We start from the raw sequence: 19,103 nt of genomic DNA, 5'->3' as shown, positions 1-19,103 counted from the left end.
ATATAAGTTTATTATAGAACATTTGGAAGATACAAATTGTGAAGAAAACATAAAAGCATCTGTAATCCAACCACTCAGTGATAAGCACTGTTAACATTTGAATGTATTTTCCTCCAGTCTTTTTCACATATATATGAACATAATTTTAATGTATAAAATTGTAAATAATATATGTACTGCTTTGTAATCTTTTTTTCCATTTAAACAGTATAGCATTGATATCTTCTCACATCACCAAAGAGTCTATAACATGATTTCTGACGACTTCATGGTGTCCCCTGTTTGGATGCATAAATGAAGTGACCATGTAATTTGTCATATTAACCAGGACACTTCAGAGAATGGAAAGGGTGATATTAATAATTATACCGAAACACATAATCATTTATACATAAGCCATGCTCTCCCCTGTTCCACCTTCCCAGAAAGAATGTAAAACATTTCTAGCTGTTAGAAAACTGACAGCTCTGTCAAAAGTACAAGAAACTAGTTGTACAGACTATTCAACATAAGTCATGCTTCTATTTGTTTTGAGTAGTGTAAACAATATTTTCATTGAGATAGAAACTAAAAAAAGAAAACCTCCTTGGGTTAAGCCATGCCACTAAGATGTTTAAGTAATCCCTGCTCCCTACCAGTGTTTTATTCATCCTATACCTGTGTGGACATACCATAGTTTATTTGATCAGTCACTCATAATTGGACATGTTGTTAGTTTCTACAATTATACTATTATAAATGAAGCTGAGATAAATGTTCTTGGACATAAATCTCTGTGCTTAATTCTGATTATTTCCTTAAGATACATCCTTAAAGAATGTAGAAGATTTTATCTTTAAATTACAGTATCAATGTGCCCCTAGAAAGGGTATATACTGATTTATACTCCGCCAGAAGGTATGAGAATACATTTCATTGTTACCTCATTGTAATATCATTTGCCAATTAGATAGGTATCTTAATTTGCATTTTCATCATGAATGAGGTTGAAATCATGTGATGCTTTTATTTCTTGTGAATTATCTGCTCATATCCCAGGTCCCGTTTACCTTTCACTTCATTGCAATTAGGCTTACCACTTTACCACTTTACCCTTACCAACTTACTGACACTTCTGACAAAAGTTCCCTATAACATCCTAATTGCTAAATGTCATAGACACTTAGGTGCAGTCTCCCTGCTGCTTAACTCCATTGACTGCCTTCTTCCTGAAGCCCTCTCCTCCGTAGATCTCCACAATACTTCATTTGCATCCTTCCAGTTCTATGCCTTTCTGATATCTCTTTCTCAGCTTTTTTTTTTTTTTTTTTTTGCCAGCTTCTAGTCATTTAACCACCATATTTGTCAGGCTTCCCATTCCTCTGGGTTCTAGAGTCAGCCCTCTTCTCCTGTCACCATATTTATTCACCCTAAGAAATAACATCTATTCCATTGGCTTTAACTACCACTTGTGCCCTAATGATTATAAGCCTTTAATGCATAATACTTTTCAAGTTCTGACCCTTACATCAAACAGTGTAACAGACACTTCAAAATGTGTATGACTGAAATATAACCTATCTCTGAAGGATTCTCAAATTCTGAAAGCCTACCCAGTCTCCTGTATTCCATGTCTTCATGAAGGGGACTGTAATGAACCCAATCAACCAAGCCATAAACTTAAAAGCTATCCTAGTCTACTTCTCCTATTACTTTTAATTAGGCATCAAATATGTTACTGATTTTGTCTCCTAAATGTCTCTGGAGTCTGTTGTCTCCTCTCATCCCTATTTTTACAGCTCTAATTCAAGCCTCATCCCTCATATGCCAGGGTAACCTGTCTTCCCTCATTTTATCTCCCACACTGTTATCAAACCGGTTTTTAAAATCTGGAAATACTGGGGCACCTGGGTGGCTCAGTGGGTTAAGCATAGTGGGTTAAGCGTCTGACTTCGGCTCAGGTCATGATCTCACGGTTCGTGGGTTCAAGCCCCGTGTCGGGCTCTGTGCTGAGAGCTAGCTCAGAGCCTGGAGCCTGCTTCAGGTTCTGTGTCTCCTTCTCTTTCTGATTGTCCCCTGCTCACGCTGTCTCTCTCTCTCTCAAAAATAAATGAAACATTAAAAATTTTAAAAATAAAATAAAATATGGAAATACTATGTTATTCCCCTACTTAAACCATTCAATGGCTATCCTTCTTTCAGAATAAAACTCACATTCCTCTGAATGAATATATATGATTTGGTCTCACCTAATTCTTTAGTTTAATCTTCTTACTAATCTCTTTCTCTTTTCTCCAGACACAAGCATACTTAAAAGTTTCCTGACCACACCACACCCCCTTGTGTCTCCATGCCTTTGCATATGATATTCCTTTCACCTGGAATGCCTTTCTTTACCTTGTACAGCTAACAAACCCCTTTTTATTCTTCAAAATTCACTTTAGCAATGTTTCTTCTCAGAAGCTGCCCTTTAATTTCAGGGCAGAAATATTCCCATTTTCTTATGTCCCTCCAATAGATCATATATATGCTTTTATTACAGAAATGTTTATTCTGTATTGGAAATATGTATGTGTTTGGGCTTATGTTTTGTTTTATTTATTTTTTTACATATATGTCAGTAAACTCTTTGAAGGCAAGGGTTGTATGTTATCTTTTTATTCACAGTACCTGGTATACTCCTGACACACAGAATAAATCATTAACAAGTATAATTGATTGAATAATGTTGGTTGAATTATAAATCAATACATTGATTGAATATTGAATCAATATCTTAGAGACATTTAAGGTGTAGACCAAAGTCTGGGTATTGCTTAAAGGTCATTCTTCATATTGTTTTGGGCCTGGAAACCCATAATTTTTTTTCTAAAATAGAAAAAAAGAAGAGCTACTTTACTGGGGAGAAGAGTGACTTATTTCTTCCTTAGGTGACCTTTTGGAAGATTTTACAAAGCAACCTCACTTTTAGGAAGCAGCAATGATATCCATGTGTCCAGAGCTCAGGGAGAATTCTAGAGTCGGAATATTGTATTGATTCCTCAAGATTGTGCAATTAATAACTAATATTAGGGGAAAGGAAGTGGTCTGAACAATAGTATTTTGACAGGCTAAAGGGACTTTAAGAAAGGGATGCAGTTAATAGAGGACTATGCGGGAGAAGAAGGGGAAAAGTAGTTGGGGAGAGGGAGGGAGGCAAACCATGAGAGACTCTTGAATGCTGAGAACAAACTGAGGGCTGATGGGGGTGAGGGGATGGTGGACACGAAGGAGGACACTTGTTGGGATGAGCACTGGGTATTATATGTAAACAAACTTAACAATAAACTATTTAAGAAAAAAAAAAGAAAGAGATGCATGATATAAAGGAAGAAACTACAAATGTGTCTGACAGCCTACTATGTACGGGAAAATCCCTGAATGATACACACACAATAGTGAATACTTCTGATTTTCCAATCCTGGTACCTGAAACTCCATGGCTCATGGATGCCCTGATGGGGCTGCTGTAGAGGAAAGGAGGAAGAGAGGGATGTAAGTTGAGAGCCTAGCAGGCAGGACTCCAGGTTTCCCTACCTGGCTTTTTAATCACAGCAGTTCTGCTTTTAACAGGCTGGGCTACCACATAAGATTTTGTTTGAAGAAAGAGTTCTGCTGCTAAAAGTTTAAAAATTTGAAAACTGCTTTTATAGGTCACACACACCAATGTTATTTGAACATAATGTTTTCAGCTACACTGACTCCAGCTGACTTAAGGGAAAACTGCTTTGACTTAACTCATACTTTTCATTTTTCTATCAAGCTGGAGGAGCTCACAGAAGCTGAAGATGCTCTCTCTGAAGCCAATGCATTGAACAACTACAATGCTGAAGTATGGGCATATTTGGCTCTGGTCAGCCTAAAAGTGAGTATTGATTAGTCTTACACAGTGCCCGTTTAGGGCAATGAGGTGAGGAACTAAGTAAAGCAAGAGATATGTAAATGGCCATTAATGCATGATAGTTGAGGTTTAGTGAATTTCAGATTTGGTTATCATACTTATGAGAAAGGAGAGGCCAAGTCTGAGAAGCTGCTACTTGGAATGTGCTTAAAAATCATATATTCAAGTGTATTTGTATGGAAAGGAGATTCTAAAAATAAGAGCAAGTCACTTGGGCTTGTTGGTCATAGGCGAGCAGGAGTGGGGTGAGCCAGGACTGATTGTAAGCCGGTGTTCTGGGTTGGGTGGTCTCTCTGTGGCACTTTTAAGCTGCTCTGTAGTCCCTGGGCAAGGTGTGCTAACCAGCCCAACTCTGTGCATCCTTTTCTGCAAGACGAAGGGTATGGTAATCAGAGTCTAGAGTTGGGATTAGGAATGCTGAATGAGGAGCTGTGTGAGAGCAGTGGTTGATGGTACAGTGGGATGGCAGATGATACTAGTGGCCATTCTTCCACTGATCTCCTTGATGCCTCTTGTCCTGCCTGAGCTCTCAAGCCTAGGACATTGGTAAGCATTCCTTGTATAGTCATTCAAATTACGAATCTACAAAAAATTCCTACATATCCTCTCTGTTCTCCCCCTTTGTTAGTTGTGTATGACCTAGAAGAGCTATAGAAGAACCTATTAATAAAAATAAAGGCTGATGGGGGCGTTTGGTGGCTCGGCTGGTTGAGTGACCTCTTGATTTCTGCCCAGGTCATGATCTCATAGTTTGTGAGATGGAGCCCCATGTTGGGCTCTGCACTGACAGCGGGGAGCCTGCTTAGGATTTTCTCTCTCTCCTTCTCTCTCTTCCCCTACCCTGCTCACTCTAAATAAATAAATAAATAAATAAATAAATAAATAAACATTTTTAAAAAATAAAGGCTGATGATAAAGGTGCAAACATAAAGGCATTACCAACAAACATAAATAGATTATTCTACAGAAATCTCTGATACACTAGAGCGATTTCTCCCAGAGAGTCCATTGTTTTCTTTTCTTTTCTTTTCTTTTCTTTTTTTTTTAACTTTTTAATGTTTATTTATTTTTGAGAGAGAGAGCACAACCAAGGGAGGTGCAGAGAGAGAGGGAGACACAGAATCTGAAGCAGGCTTCAGCTCCGAGCTGTCAGCACAGAGCCCGACATGGTACTCAAACTCATAAACCGTGAGATCATGATCTAAGCCAAGTCAGCTTAACTGACTGAGCCGCCCAGGCATCCCTAGAGTCCATTGTTTTATTTTTATTTTATTATATTTTATTTTTATTTTTTTTTTACAAATAGTTTATTGTCAAATTAGTTTCCACATAACACTCAGTGTAGAGTCCATTGTTTTAAAAATGCATCTGATAACTACAAAATATCTTCTTTGCAATTGTCTCTGATTTTTTCCTCTGAGACCAGAATCTGGGATAGATAGTCTAGACATTTACCTGATACTAATCAGTAAATATATGTTATTTATATTTAAAAGGTGTTTATATTTAATGACTTCACTCCTGAGTTCCCTTTTCATTAAAGTTGTTTTCATTTCAAAAAAATAAATACATTTTTAAAAATGGGAGTGCTCTTGTATCAGAATATAAACAAGGCAAAAGACCAGTGAAGGATATGCTCTACTAGGTTTTCTGAAACACTCCTTTCTGTTAAACTGTGGCCCAACCGCACTTATCCTTGACATATATGGGAGATTAGGAAGGGTGTATTATGGGAGCTGTGATCACTGCTCTACCTATAGAAAATAACTCTCCTGTAATTAAATAACTTGCACATCAGTCTAAGATCAAATGTGGAATAATGAGAATGTCTCTTAGTTTTCCAATGGCCAATATGACCTCAAACTGACAGAGAGTATTGTGATTGTAAGAGAAATAAATAAAATTAAAATTACTGGATTTTTCTCTTTGGAATAAACATCTTGAATGTCAATATGTGAGATACCTGACTTCCCCAACTCTGCCACAACTAACCATAGGATACTGGGCAAGTCACCTAAAGTTGCTGGACTTCAGTTTCTTTATCTTTAAACTAAAAGGGTTAAAATGGAAGATTTCAATACATGTCTTACAGAAACTGCTAGGTCAAATAGGAAAAAAATTGGGGATATGTAAGACTTGAATAAAAAAAAGAATATTGACCTCAAACACCAATATAGAACTGTGCACTTGATAATTAGAAAATACATATTGTTTTTCTATGCAGGTACAGATGAGTTGTTCATAAAAGTTGACCATATGCTAGACAACAAAGAAAGATTCAACAAATGCATATAGATCACACTACAGTGAAATTAGAAGTAAACAATTAAAAGATATGCCAAAAGACATAGATACATTTATAAACTTATATTAATACATGTAGTTAACTCATAGATCAAAGAGAAAAATCATATGACAATTTCTCGTGGTGGGTAGAGTTCTAAAGATGACCCTTCCTGCAAGATTATTCCATCAAATAATAATATAGGTACTGCTTTCAAGGGATTTTACAGATGTGCTTGCTGTGCTGCTGCCTTTCTAGCTCCTTTAGCTGTAAGGTTAAGTTGTATATTTAGGACTTTTCTTGAAATGCTTCTTGAAATAGTCCTGAATTGCAATGTATTTTCCTCTTAGGACTGCCTTTGCTGCATCTCAAAATGTTTGGACTGTTTTGTTTTCATTTTCATTTGCTTCTATATATTTTTTTTCTCTTCTTTAATTTCCCGGTTAATGCATTCATTCTTTAGGAGGATGTTTTTTGACCTCCATGTTTTTGGGGGCTTTCCAGATTTTTTCTTGTGGTTGATTTCAAGTTTCATACGTTGTGATCTGAAAATATGCATGGTATGATCTCAATCTTTTTATACTTGTTGAGGGCTGTTTTGTGACCCAGTGTGTGATCTGTTTTGGAGAATGTTCCATGTGCACTCAAGAAGAATGTGTATTCTGCTGCTTTTGGATCAAATATTCTGAATATATCTGTTAAGTCCACCTGGTCCAATGTGTCATTCAGAGCCTTTCTTTCTTTATTGATTTTCTGCCTAGATTATCTATCCATTGCTGTAAGTAGAGTATTAAAGTCTCCTACAATTACAGTATGATTATCTATATATTTGTTTATACTTGTAATTAATTGATTTATATATTTGAATACTTCCACATTGGGGACATGAACATTTAAAATTGTTAGCTCTTCTTGATGGGTAGACCCTTAATTATGATATAATTCCCTTCTTCATCTGCAGTCTTTGTTTTATTTTTTTAATTCTTCATTTATTTTTGAGAGAGAGAGACAGCATGAGCAGGGGAGGGTCAGAGAAAGAGGGAGACACAGAATCTGAAACAGGATCCAGGCTCTGAGCTAGCTGTCAGCACAGAGCCTGACACAGGGCTCGAACCCACAAACTGTGAGATTGTGACTGAGCTGAAGTTGGACGCTTAACTGACTGAGCCACCCAGGCGCCCCTACAGTCTTTGTTTTAAAATCTAGTTTTTCTGATATAAGTATGGCTACTCTGGCTTTCTTTTGACATCTATTAGCATGATAGATGGTTCTCCATCCTCTCACTTTCAATGCACAGGTGTCCTCAGGTCTAAAATGAGTATCTAGTAGGCAGCATATAGATGGATCTTTTTCTTTTCTTTTCTTTTTTTTTTTTTTATCCATTCTGATACCCTATTGTTCCAGACTTTGAGTCTGGAGTTCTCTCTTGTCCAACAAAAGAGTGATTCCAGAATTGAATACGAGAGAGGCTAGTGTCCAGGAGGAGACAAGAGTAAAGGTCCTTTCTGTGTATTTATTAGGATCAGAAGGCTTACATACATGATGGACATTCAGAAAAAGACAGTAAAACAGTGGTCATTAACTCACGTGTGTGAGAGAAAGTGGGCTTTGAAGGTATGTGGTGTTAAGGATTAGGATCAAAACAAATCAAAGTCCTGGTGCCAAGCGATGGCCATTTACTGCAGGCATAGGCACCATGTCTGTGTATCTTAAGTTTTCTAGGGGCTACGACAGATAGAGCATGCTACCTCCGGGTTAACAAGACACTTTTCTTGCTAATTATCTCTGGGGCTTTTGCCCTGCTGCAGGGGCTTTCAGCCTCTACTTGTTCTCACTTTCATTCTGTGGAAATGGCTTTTGGCTCTATGCTTTTGTTCTAAACTGGGAGCTTTTGCCCTGTGGCAGCTTTCTGGCCTAGGCCTTGTTAACCCATTGGTGAAAGCTCAGAGAATTCTTCAACGTATTCCCCAAACCCTATGTCTTTTGATTGGGCACTTAGTTCATTTACCTTCAGAGTGAAAGATATGGATTTAATGCCCTTGTGTTATCTGTAGGTTTCATGTTTGTGGTGATGTCTCTGGTCCTTTGTAGTCTTTGCTGCTTTCTACTCAGAGTCCCCCTTAGAATCTCTTGCAGGGCAGATTTAGTGGTCATGAACTCCTTTAGTTTTGGGTTTTCTGGGGAAGTCTTTAATTCTCCTATTCTGAAGACACCCTGCTGGATAAAGGATTCTTGGCTGCATAGTTTTCCTATTCAGCACACTGAATAGTTCCTTCCACTCCCTTCTGGCCCGCCAAGTTTCAATGGACAGGTCTGCTACTACCCTTATGTGCTACACTTGTAGGTTAAGGCCCATTTGTCCCTAGCTGCTTTCAGAATTCTCTCCTTACCTTTGTATTTTGCCAGTTTCACTATGTATGCTGTAGTGTTAACATGTTTTTGTTGATTTTGAAGGGAGTTCTCTGTGCCTCTTGGACTTGGATGCCTGTTTCCTTAGGGAACTTCTCAGCTATAATTTGTTCAAATAAACCTTCTTCCCCTTTCTCTTGCTCTTCTTCTTATGGAACTTCTATGTTATGGATATTATTTCATTTCATGAAATCACTTAGCTCTCTAATTCTCCCCTCATGATCTAGTAATTTCGTTTCCCTCTTATTTTGAGCTTCATCATTTTCCATAATTTTATCTTCTATTTCACCTATTGTCTCCTCTGCTTCTTCCATCCTCACTGTCCCATGCATCTGATTTATAGCGTTTCTTAATTCATTGTGACTATTTCTTAGGTCTTTGATCTCTGCAGCAATAGATTTCTGTCTTCGATACTTTTTTCAAACCCAACTGTTAGTCTTATGGCTGTTATTCTAAGTTCTTGTTCAGATATATTGTTTATATCTGTTTTGAGCAATTCTCTGGCTATCAATTCTTTCTGGATTTTCCTTTGAGGAGGATTCTTCTGTTTCATCATTTTGGCTAGGTTTCTGTCTTTTACATGTTTTAATAGCTTCTTATGTGTTCTGTATGTTCAAGTTCTACTGTATTAAAAAGGGGTCATACACTGTCCAGGGCCTGGCATTTTAGGAAGTGTTTTTGGAGTGTGTTGTATACACTCTGTTGTATTTTTGCTGCTCCATCCCACTGGTCAGTCCTCTGCAAAGCTCCTCCTTGCTTTTAGTGGTGGAGTGTTTGGACCTTCTACCAGGTGTGCTTTGATTTGTTCATTGAAACAACTGTTTGTCAGGTTTAAAGATTTCCTTAGTGAAATTCTAATTGAAGAGACTCAAGATGAGGCCTGACTGGAGATTTGGGGCAAAGGAAAGTGCTGGAAGAGACTTCAGAACAAAACTAGCATGAAAGCTACTACCAACCCCTAAGGGATTTTGCAAATGTATTATACAGAGATTATCCAGGTGGGCCTGTGTACCAATCTGGTGAATCTTTTAAAAGCAGAAAGTTATTTTCTGGCTGGGGACAAATAGGGAAGTCAGAGGAATTCAAAGCACAAGAAAGATTTCAATACACAATTTCTGACTTGAAGAGAAATTCAAGTGGTGCTCTATGGAGAGGGACCACATATCAAGGAATGTGGGTGGCCTCTAGAAACTAAAAATGCTGACTGCTCACAGCCAGCAAGGAAATAGGGACCTCCATCCTACAAGTACAAGGAACTGAATTCTGTCAGTAACCTGTATGTGCTTGGAAGTAGATTCTAGATAAGAACCCAGCCCTGCTGATACCTTGATTTTCTGGCTGGGGGCCTTGTGAATCTAAGCAGAAAACCAGTTGAGCCATGTCAGGCTCTGACCTATGGAAACTGTGAGATGAAAAATGCATATTGTTTTAAGTCACTAAATTTATGGTAATTGGTTACACAGAATTATAAAACTAATACAGGCCTTTCAGTAGATTTCTCCCCAGTTTTATTGAGGTATAATTGACATATATCCCAGTAGATTTTTTTATAATAATGGCCCACATTTAATTATGCTTTTCTGCCCACCCCCTTTGCAGTGTGATATTGCCACTCTCCTCCCATCAAGAGGTGGGTTCTCCTCATTTCTCAACCTCTTAGTATTTTGGTGGCACTTGTGACTTTCTTTGACTAGTGAAATATGATAGAAGTGATATCGTGTGAGTTCTCAGAATCTACACCTATAGAAGTCCTGCAGCTACTGTTTTTGTTCTCTTAACACTCTGAGACCATCAGCTGTGAAGAAGCCCAGTTTAGCCTATAGGTGGTTCAAAGACTAGCTGGAGAAGAACTGAATCACCCCAATCAATAGTTAACCTCTCTATTTGAGTGAGGCCACCTTGGACCTTCTAGCCTTAGCGAAATTTTCAGATGACTAGAACTGCATGAGTGATTCCAGAAAAAACCAGCAGAAGAATGGCCCAGATTGTCCATAGAATGGTGAGAAATAATATATTGTGTTTTAAGCCATTAAGTTTTAAGGTGAATTTTACATTTCAGTAGATAATTGAAATGGGAATGAAAAAACAAAACAAAATCATTATATATTGGAATTATGAGATAAAATTTCAAGTGAAAGGAAGAGTTGCATATCTATCACTTTAAATCAAAAGCTAGAAATGATTAACCTTAGTGACAAGGCATGTCAAAGCTGAAATAGGCTGAAAACTAGGTCTCTTGTGCCAGCTAGTCAAGTTTGAATGCAACAGAAGAGTTTTTGAAGGAAGTTAAAAGTGCCTTTCCTGTGAACAGATGGATAATAAAAAAGCAGAACAGCCTATTACTAATACAGAGAAAATTTTAGTGGTCTGAATACAAGATCTCCCAGCCACAACATTTCCTTAAGCCAAAGACTATTCCAGAGCAAGGCCTTAACTCTCTTCAGTTTTATGAAGTCTGAGAGAGGTAAGGAAGCTGCAGAACAAAAGTTAGAAGCTACCAGAGGTTGGTTCATGAGTTTTAAGGAAAGAAGCTATCTCCATAACATAAAAGTGCAAGGTGAGATAGCAAGTGCTTATCTAGAAGATTTAGGCAAAGTAATTTATGAAGGTGACTACACTAAACAACACATTTTCTTTAAAATTTTTTTAACATTTATTTATTTTTAAGAGACAGAGAGACAGAGTGTGAGCAGGGGAGGGTCAGAGAGAGACACACACAGAATCCATAGCAGGTTTCAGGCTCTGAGCTGTCAACACAGAGCCCAACACGGGACTCGAACTCACGAACTGCAAGATCATGACCTGAGCTGAATTCAGCTGCTTAATCGACTGAGCCACCCAGGTGTCTCTAAACAACACATTTTCAATGTTGATGAAAAAACTGTATCTTGGAGGAAGATTCCATCTACGACTGTCATAGGTAGTGAGAAGTCAATGCTTGGCCTCAAAGGACAGCCTGACTCTCTTGTTAGGGGTTAATCCAACTGGGGATTAAGTTGAAGCCAATGTTCATTTACCATTCTGAAAAATTCTAAGGCCTTTGAAAATGATGCTAAATCTATTCTGCTTATGTTTAAGAAATGGAACAATAATACCTAGATGACGTCTGTTTACAACACAGTTTACTGAATATTTTAAGCCCACTGTTGAGAACTGCTGCTCAGAAAAAAAAAAAAAAAAAAAAGATCCCTTTTAAGGGGCACCTGGGTGGCTCAGGGGGATTAAGTGTCTCACTCTTAATTTTAGCTCAGGTCATGATCTCATGGTTGTGAGATCTAGCCACACCTCAAGCCCTGCAATGACTCAAAGCTGGATGTGGAGCCTGCTTAAGATTCTCTCTCCCCCTCCCCAACTTATGCATGCACTTGTGTGTTCCCTCTCTCTCTTAAAAAAAAAAAACAAAAAAACCAATTAGGGATGCCTGACTGAATCAGTTGGTTGAGTGTCCAACTCTTGATTTTGGGTCAGGTCATGATCTCATAGTTCATGAGTTTTAGCCCTGCATTGGGCTGTGTGCTGACAGTGCTTGGTATTCTCTCTTGCTCTCTCTTTCTGCCCCTCCCCAGCTTGAGCACACATGTGTGTTCTCTCTCTTAAAATAAATAAACAAACAAAATTTTTAAAAATTCCCTTCAAAATATTACTCCTCATTGACAATGCACCTGGTCACCCAAGAGCTCTGATGGAGATGTACAATAGATTGGTTTGTTATCCCTGCAAACACAATATCCATTCTGCAGCCAATAGATCAAGGAGTCATTTTAACTTTCCAGTCTTATTATTTAAGAAATCCATTTTGTAAGGCTATAGCTGCACAGATAGTGGTTCTTCTGATGGATCTGGGCAAAGTAAATTGAAAACCTTCTGGAATCTAGGATTCATCATTCTAGATTTCATTAAGAACATTTGTGATTCATGTGAAAAGGTCAAAATATCAACATTTACAAGAATTTGGAAATTGACCACAGACCTCATGGATTATTTTAAGGGGTTCAAGTCTTCACTGGAGGAAGTAAATGCAGATGTGGTAGAAATAGCAAGAGAACTAGAATTAGAAGTGGTACCTGAAGATGTGATTGAATTGTTGTAATCTCATGAAAGAAAAACTTTTACAGATGAGGAGTTGCTTCTTGTAAATGAGTAAAGGAAATGTTTTTTTAAGATGGAAACTACTCCTGGTGTAGATGTGAAGGTAGTTGAAATGACAACAGAAGATTTAGAATATTACATAAAGTTAGCAGTGGCAGGGTTTGAGGGGGTTGATTCCATTGTTGGAAGAAGTTGTACTGTAGGTAAAATGCTATCAAATAGCATTGCACACTACAGAGAAATCACTCATGGAAGGAAGAGTCAATTGATGTGGCAAACTTCATCATTGTCTTAAAGAAATTGCCACAGCAACCCAATCTTCATTAACCTTCACCTTGTTCCATTAGCAGACATCAATATCAAGCAGGACCCCCACCAGCAAAAAGATTATGGCTCACTGAAAGCTCAGATGGTGGTTAACATTTTTTAGCAATATTTTTAAAAATATTTATTTATTTGTTTTTGAGAGAAAGAGAGTGCATATGGGGAGGGGCAGAGAGAGAGAGAGAGAGAGAGAAAGAATCCTAAGCAGGCTTAGCACTGTCAGCACAGAGCCTGATGTGGGGCTCAACCTCATGAACTGTGAGATTATGGCCTGAGCCGAAATTAAGGGTCATTCACTTAACTGACTGAGCCACCCAGGCACCCCAGCAATAAAATATTTTTTAATTAAGGTATATACATTGTTTTTTAAAACATGATGCCATTATTGCTCACTTAATAGACTACAGTATAGTATAAACATAACTTATATATGTACTAGGGGACAACACTTTGTTGTGATATTCACTTTATTAAGCTTGTCTGGAACAAAACCTGCAATATCTTTGAAATAACCCTGTATACTGGAGGTTCCCCCATGGCAACAACACACATACACACCCAAAAGAAATTGGAGGAAAAGGATTAAAAGGGAATCTACAAGCTGAAAGATGAATAAAAAGTTTCACTACTAAAAGAGTAGACAAAAAAAAGAATGGTGGTTATTGTTGGGGGAAGTAGTTGGGAACAGAGTGGATAGGCTCCGGGTGGAAGCAAGACCTTTTAATATGTATCTTATAATATCCTTTTGACTTTTAATTATGTATATCTATTATCTGTTCAATAAAGATGAACACAAGTAGATTTGCAAGGTTGCTGGAAAAAAGATTAATATAAAAAATCAATATCATAAAAATCAAAGATCATCAGGAACAATCAATTTGAAAGTCTAACTTAAAAAAATCTCACTCAAGATCTGTATGGCTAAAAGTGTAAAACTTTATTGAAGGGCATAAAAGATCCAATAGGGGTACTATCTATGTTCATGGCCAGGAAGTTTCAAGACCATAAAATTGAAAATTTTCCCACATATCTAATTTTAATGCAATTCCAATAAAAATAATAAGTGTTTTTTAAGGAACTTGATCAAGTAACCCTAAAATTCACTTGCCCAATAAAGGCCAAAAATCATCTTGACAATATGGACAGAGTAATAAAACATGAAGACTTTTGTACCAAACAATAAAACTTATTGTGAAACTCTGATAATTAAAACTGAGTGATATTAGGGTAGGAATAGGTAAGTGGAACATAACTGCTGAACAGAAGTAGACCCACATATGTGTGGAAACTTGGGTTTTAATTAGATGAATTTTAAAAACGATGGAGCTTCCTAGCAATCTTCCCTGAAACTCTTCCTCCAACAACTAAAAACTACACATGCACAAGATAGTTATTACAGTATTATTGCAATTGCAAAACATTGGAAACAACATACATAGGGGAATATTTAAATAAACTATGGTATATCCACATAAGGGAGTGCTAACTACTGAAAAAAATAATGGAGAAGATCTCTAGGAACTGATGTGGAGTGATTTCCACGATATATTGTTCAGTGAAAAAACTAAAGTGCAAAATTTCCTATAGTATACCACATTTTGTATAAAAAGGAAGGAAAAAGAAGAATTCATACACAGATTGGCTCATTTGTGCCAAAAAAGCACAGGAAGGAAAAACCACAGATTAATGAGACTGGGTCCTTTAAGACATGGGCAGACATAGAGTAGAAGGGAGGGAATGAGTGGATGACACTCTGTACCTTTTTGTACAGATATGACTTTTGGAACCATGTTAATGTTTCATTTTTTTAAAGAAATAAAATCAACAAGAAACAGTGAGATTGTATAATTCATATCATAACAATAACAACAAAACTATTTCCCATAAATAACAACACTGAAGGTGGGAAAAAGAGAACTCAAGATACCTTGGGGGGGGGCCGGTGCCTGGGTGGTTCAGTCATTTAAGTGTCTGTCTTTGGCTCAGGTCATGATCTCACTGTTCGTGGGTCAAGCCCAGCATCGGGCTCTGTGCTGACAGCTCGGAGTCTGGAGCCTGCTTCAGATTCTGTGCCTCCTTCTCTCTCTACCCTTACCCTGATCACTCTCTGTCTCTCTATCTTGCAAAAATAAATAAAAATATTAAAAAATTTTTAAAAAGATACTTTTGAAAAATTATTTGAAACATATACTCTCAGACTAAAAAGGAAAGAAAAAAAACCCTCTATACAAATATTGGACTCCAGTTAGTAAGCTTCATTTTTGCAAAGCCATGAGTTAGCAGTTCTGAAATTACTAAGTATGCTATAATTTACCAAATAAGAGATTATACTGTGGAAAATGGGAGGCAGGTTTCTTACTTTCAGAGAAGTTATAAATATAGAAGCCAGGAAGATAGAATGACCTTGTAGTTGAAGATTAGAATTGAAGATACTGATAGATACTCATGATCTGACAGATAGATTTTATAAATCGATATTATATATAGTTGAAGGGTGCATGAGTACACTTAGTGATCAGGTCTTGAAAAACTAAAAATTGATATCCATTAAAAGGAACTAGGGCATTTGTTTGGTTTAAAAATAATAAATCAGAGGCTTCTTGGAAATGGCTGATTCTAAGACTGGGATAGAGAAAGTACAAAATGAGAATGGGATATCTTGTTGGATCAAAGTGAAATGTGCTCAGAGAAATATTGAGACATATCAAAAACACATAGCAAAAAAAGAAAAGACAAAGGAACTAGCTTAAAGTGGAGCCCCCACTGGCCCTAGTAATATCATTGAACAAACAAATGAATGGTAGACAAGATAGCTTAAAGTAGAAGGCCAACTATTTTTCTTTTTATTTATTTATTTATTTATTTATTTATTTTTAATGTTTATTTATTTTTAAACATTTTTATTATTGAGAGACATAGAGAGATAGAGCATAAGCATGGGAGGGGCAGAGAGAGGGTGAGACAGAATCTGAAGGAGGCTCCAACACAGGGCTTTAACTCAGAAACTATGAGATCATGACCTGAGCCAAAGTCAAACGCTTAACTGACTGAGCCATCCAGGCACCCTAAAGGCCAGCTGTTAAATGAATAGGAATTAGCGAAACTCACAATTTGGAAACCACCATAATTAAGGGAGTTAAGGAGATATTTACATAGTCTCAAAATATTTCTCCACAACATTTATTAATTACAAAGGGAAATATAGTAATGCTATAGTAGAAAGACCTGGCAGATAACAATCTAAGCAAATGATCAAAGTTACCATCCAATATTCCAGTATTGGAATAAACAGCATGTGCCTCCTGATAGGATGAATCACAACATTATTCTTGTAGTATTCCTGCCAAAAGTTCAAAACCTGATACAATCATGAGGAAATATCAGATAAACATAATTGAGGACTATTTTACAGATACTGTCCTGTATTCTCTTCAGAAATGCCAGTGTTATGAAACACAGACTCAAGAATATTCCAGGTTAAAAGAAAGGCTGATGACATGAATATTAAGTGCAAAACATGATGCTGGATTTTATTTTGATATGAAAGACATTTTTGAGACATTTGGAAAAATCAGAATGAGATATATATAGATATAATATAGAATATAGAATATTAATATATATTAGATAATAGTATTATATTTATACTAATCTGCTGATTTTGATAATTATACTGTGGTTGTGTAAGAGACTGTCTTTGATGTTAGGAAATACATGCTGAAATCTAAAACTGCATCATTCTGGGGTACCTGGCTGGATCAGTGGGTAGAGCATGGGACTCCTGAAATTGAGGTCATGAATTTGAGCCCAAGTTGAGTGTGGAGCCTACTTAAAGAAAAAATAAATAAAATATTTTTAAAAAATAAGTAAAATTGCATCAGTGTGCAATTTACTCTGAAGTGGTTCAGGAAAAGTTAAAATGTGTGAGTGTGTGTGTGTGTGTGTGTGTGTGTGTGTGTGTACACAGAGGGAACTGTTCCTGGAACTTTCTTTAATCTGAAATTATGTGAAAAAATTTAAAAGGTAATTCATTAAGATAATGCAAATTAACACTATGCTACATATTCACTAGAATGGCTTAAATGAAAAAGACTGACAAAATCAAATTTTGAGGATATGGAGAAACTGGGACCCTCATACATTGTTGGTGGGGTTGCAAATTAGTAAAGCCACTTTAGAAAACAGTTTGGCAGATTCATAAAAAGTTAAACATACACTTAGTATATATCCCAGTGGTCACACTTCTCCATATCTAGTCAAAAAAAGTGAAAACATATGTCCACACAAAGATTTCTCTATTTCATTGCTGCATTTAATAATAGCCAAAGACTGGAAACATTCCAAATGTCTATATGTGAATTGATAAAATGCTGTATATGTACACAGTGGAGTACTACTCAGCAATAAAAGTGAAATTCTGGGGGCCCCTGTCTGGCTCAGATGATAGAGCATGTGATTCTTGATCATGAGGTCATGAGTTCAAGCCCTGTGTTGGGCATGGAGTCTACTAAAAAAAAAAATGAAATTCTGGTTTATGTAATAATATAGATGAGCCTCAAAAACATTATCTCAAATGAAAGAAGCAAGGCACAAAAGATTATATATATATTTTTTAAATGTTTTATTTATTTCTAGGAGAGAGAGAGAGAGAGAGAGAGACAGCGTGAGCAGGGGAGGGTCAGAGAGAGAGGGAGTCACAGACTGAAACAGGCTCCAGGCTCTGAGCTGGCAGTCAGCACAGAGCCTGACGCGGGGCTCGAACCCACGAACCGCTAGATTATGACCTAAGTGAAAGTCGGACGCTTAACCGACTAAGCCACCCAGGCGCCCCCAAAAGATTATATATTATTTTATTCAATTTATATAAACTTAGGAAAAATATTGCTAGAAAAATAGATCACTAGTTCCCTAGGGCCAAGGATGGGAATTGGGATTGACTGCAAACAGGAATGAAGGAGGCTTTTGGGAGTGATAGAAATCATCTAACACTGGATTGTGGTGGTAATAGTTGCAACAATTGAAGCTTAAAATTAGTGAATTTTATGGTATGTAAATTATACCTCAATAAAGCCAATTTTAAAGAGTGTATAGCCCTCCAAAACCAGGAACAAATGGACTATTCAATAAATACAGGTGGAGCAACTGGCTATCCATATGAAGAAAATTATTTCCTTACCTCACACCAAACACACATTTGGGCGCACACATATTTCCAGCTGGTTTAAAGGCCTAAATCTTAAAACTTTAGATTGCTTAGGAGAAAATACAGAGAATACCTCTAGAGCCTCAGGGTGTGCAAGTTTTCTTATGACTGTAAATGCACCAGCCAAAAAATAAAATACCAATAAATTATCAACTTTTTTTTAAGTTTATTTATTGTGAGAGAGACAGCGACAGTGCAAGTAGGAGAGGGGCAGAGAGAGAGGGAGAGAAAGAATTCCAAGCAGGCTTTGCACTCCAGTGCAGAACCTGACGTGGTGCATGAACTCATGAAACTGGGAGATCATGTCCTGAGCTGAAACCAAGAGTCAGTCACTTAAATGACTGAGCTCCCCAGGCATCCCTAAATTAACAATTTTAAAATTGGAAACTCATGAATAACAAAAGACATAATAAAGCTTATGGACTTTATTAAAGCTTATGGACAATAATAAAGCTTAAGGACTTTAATACTTGCAGATTTTAGAACTTATTATTACAGTTTATATAATTATATAATATAGCTATTATATAAATATGTCCTACAATAAGAAAGAAAAACCTACAAATAATCTGATTGAAAAATGGTCAGAGGATAGGAATATACAGTATGCTGAAGTGGAAATTGTAAAAGCCAATAAATGCATGATAAGTTTGCCTCACTTGTAATCATAAAAATGCAATTTAAAAGGACAATGTGACAGAAATTCACACCCATCAGACTGGCAAAAATTAGTCTGATATTATCAACACTGATAAGGATTCCCAGAATCACTAGTGGATATAAATTTGATATGACTACTTTGAAGAGCAATATGGCATTATTTACCCACGTTCTTATCCACAACTTAGCAATTTTATATCTAGATACATTCCTAA

At 36.9% G+C, this 19,103-nt stretch overlaps 1 protein-coding gene across 7 annotated transcripts in view; it reads left to right on the top strand.

Annotated features, from left to right (window-relative positions):
• The window catches only part of CFAP70 (cilia and flagella associated protein 70), a 100,162-nt gene that overhangs the window by 77,583 nt on the left and 3,476 nt on the right, over positions 1–19,103 (top strand). For 5 of the 7 annotated variants that reach the window (XM_039235179.1, XM_039235177.1, XM_039235180.1 and 2 more), the window contains one exon: positions 3,782–3,883. In XM_039235179.1, coding sequence (XP_039091110.1) covers positions 3,782–3,883 — 102 coding nt within the window. Of the gene's footprint in view, positions 1–3,781; positions 3,884–10,211; positions 10,243–19,103 lie in introns of all 7 variants that reach the window. The other 2 variants (XR_005528897.1, XM_039235178.1) reach the window with 1 other exon arrangement.

The sequence above is a fragment of the Hyaena hyaena genome, unplaced genomic scaffold (assembly GCF_003009895.1).
Source record: "Hyaena hyaena isolate Hyena2069 unplaced genomic scaffold, ASM300989v1 scaffold_97, whole genome shotgun sequence".
Taxonomy (NCBI): Eukaryota; Metazoa; Chordata; class Mammalia; order Carnivora; family Hyaenidae; genus Hyaena; species Hyaena hyaena.
Note: the sequence above shows the minus strand (reverse complement) of the source record. Positions and strands in the feature narration are given on the sequence as shown.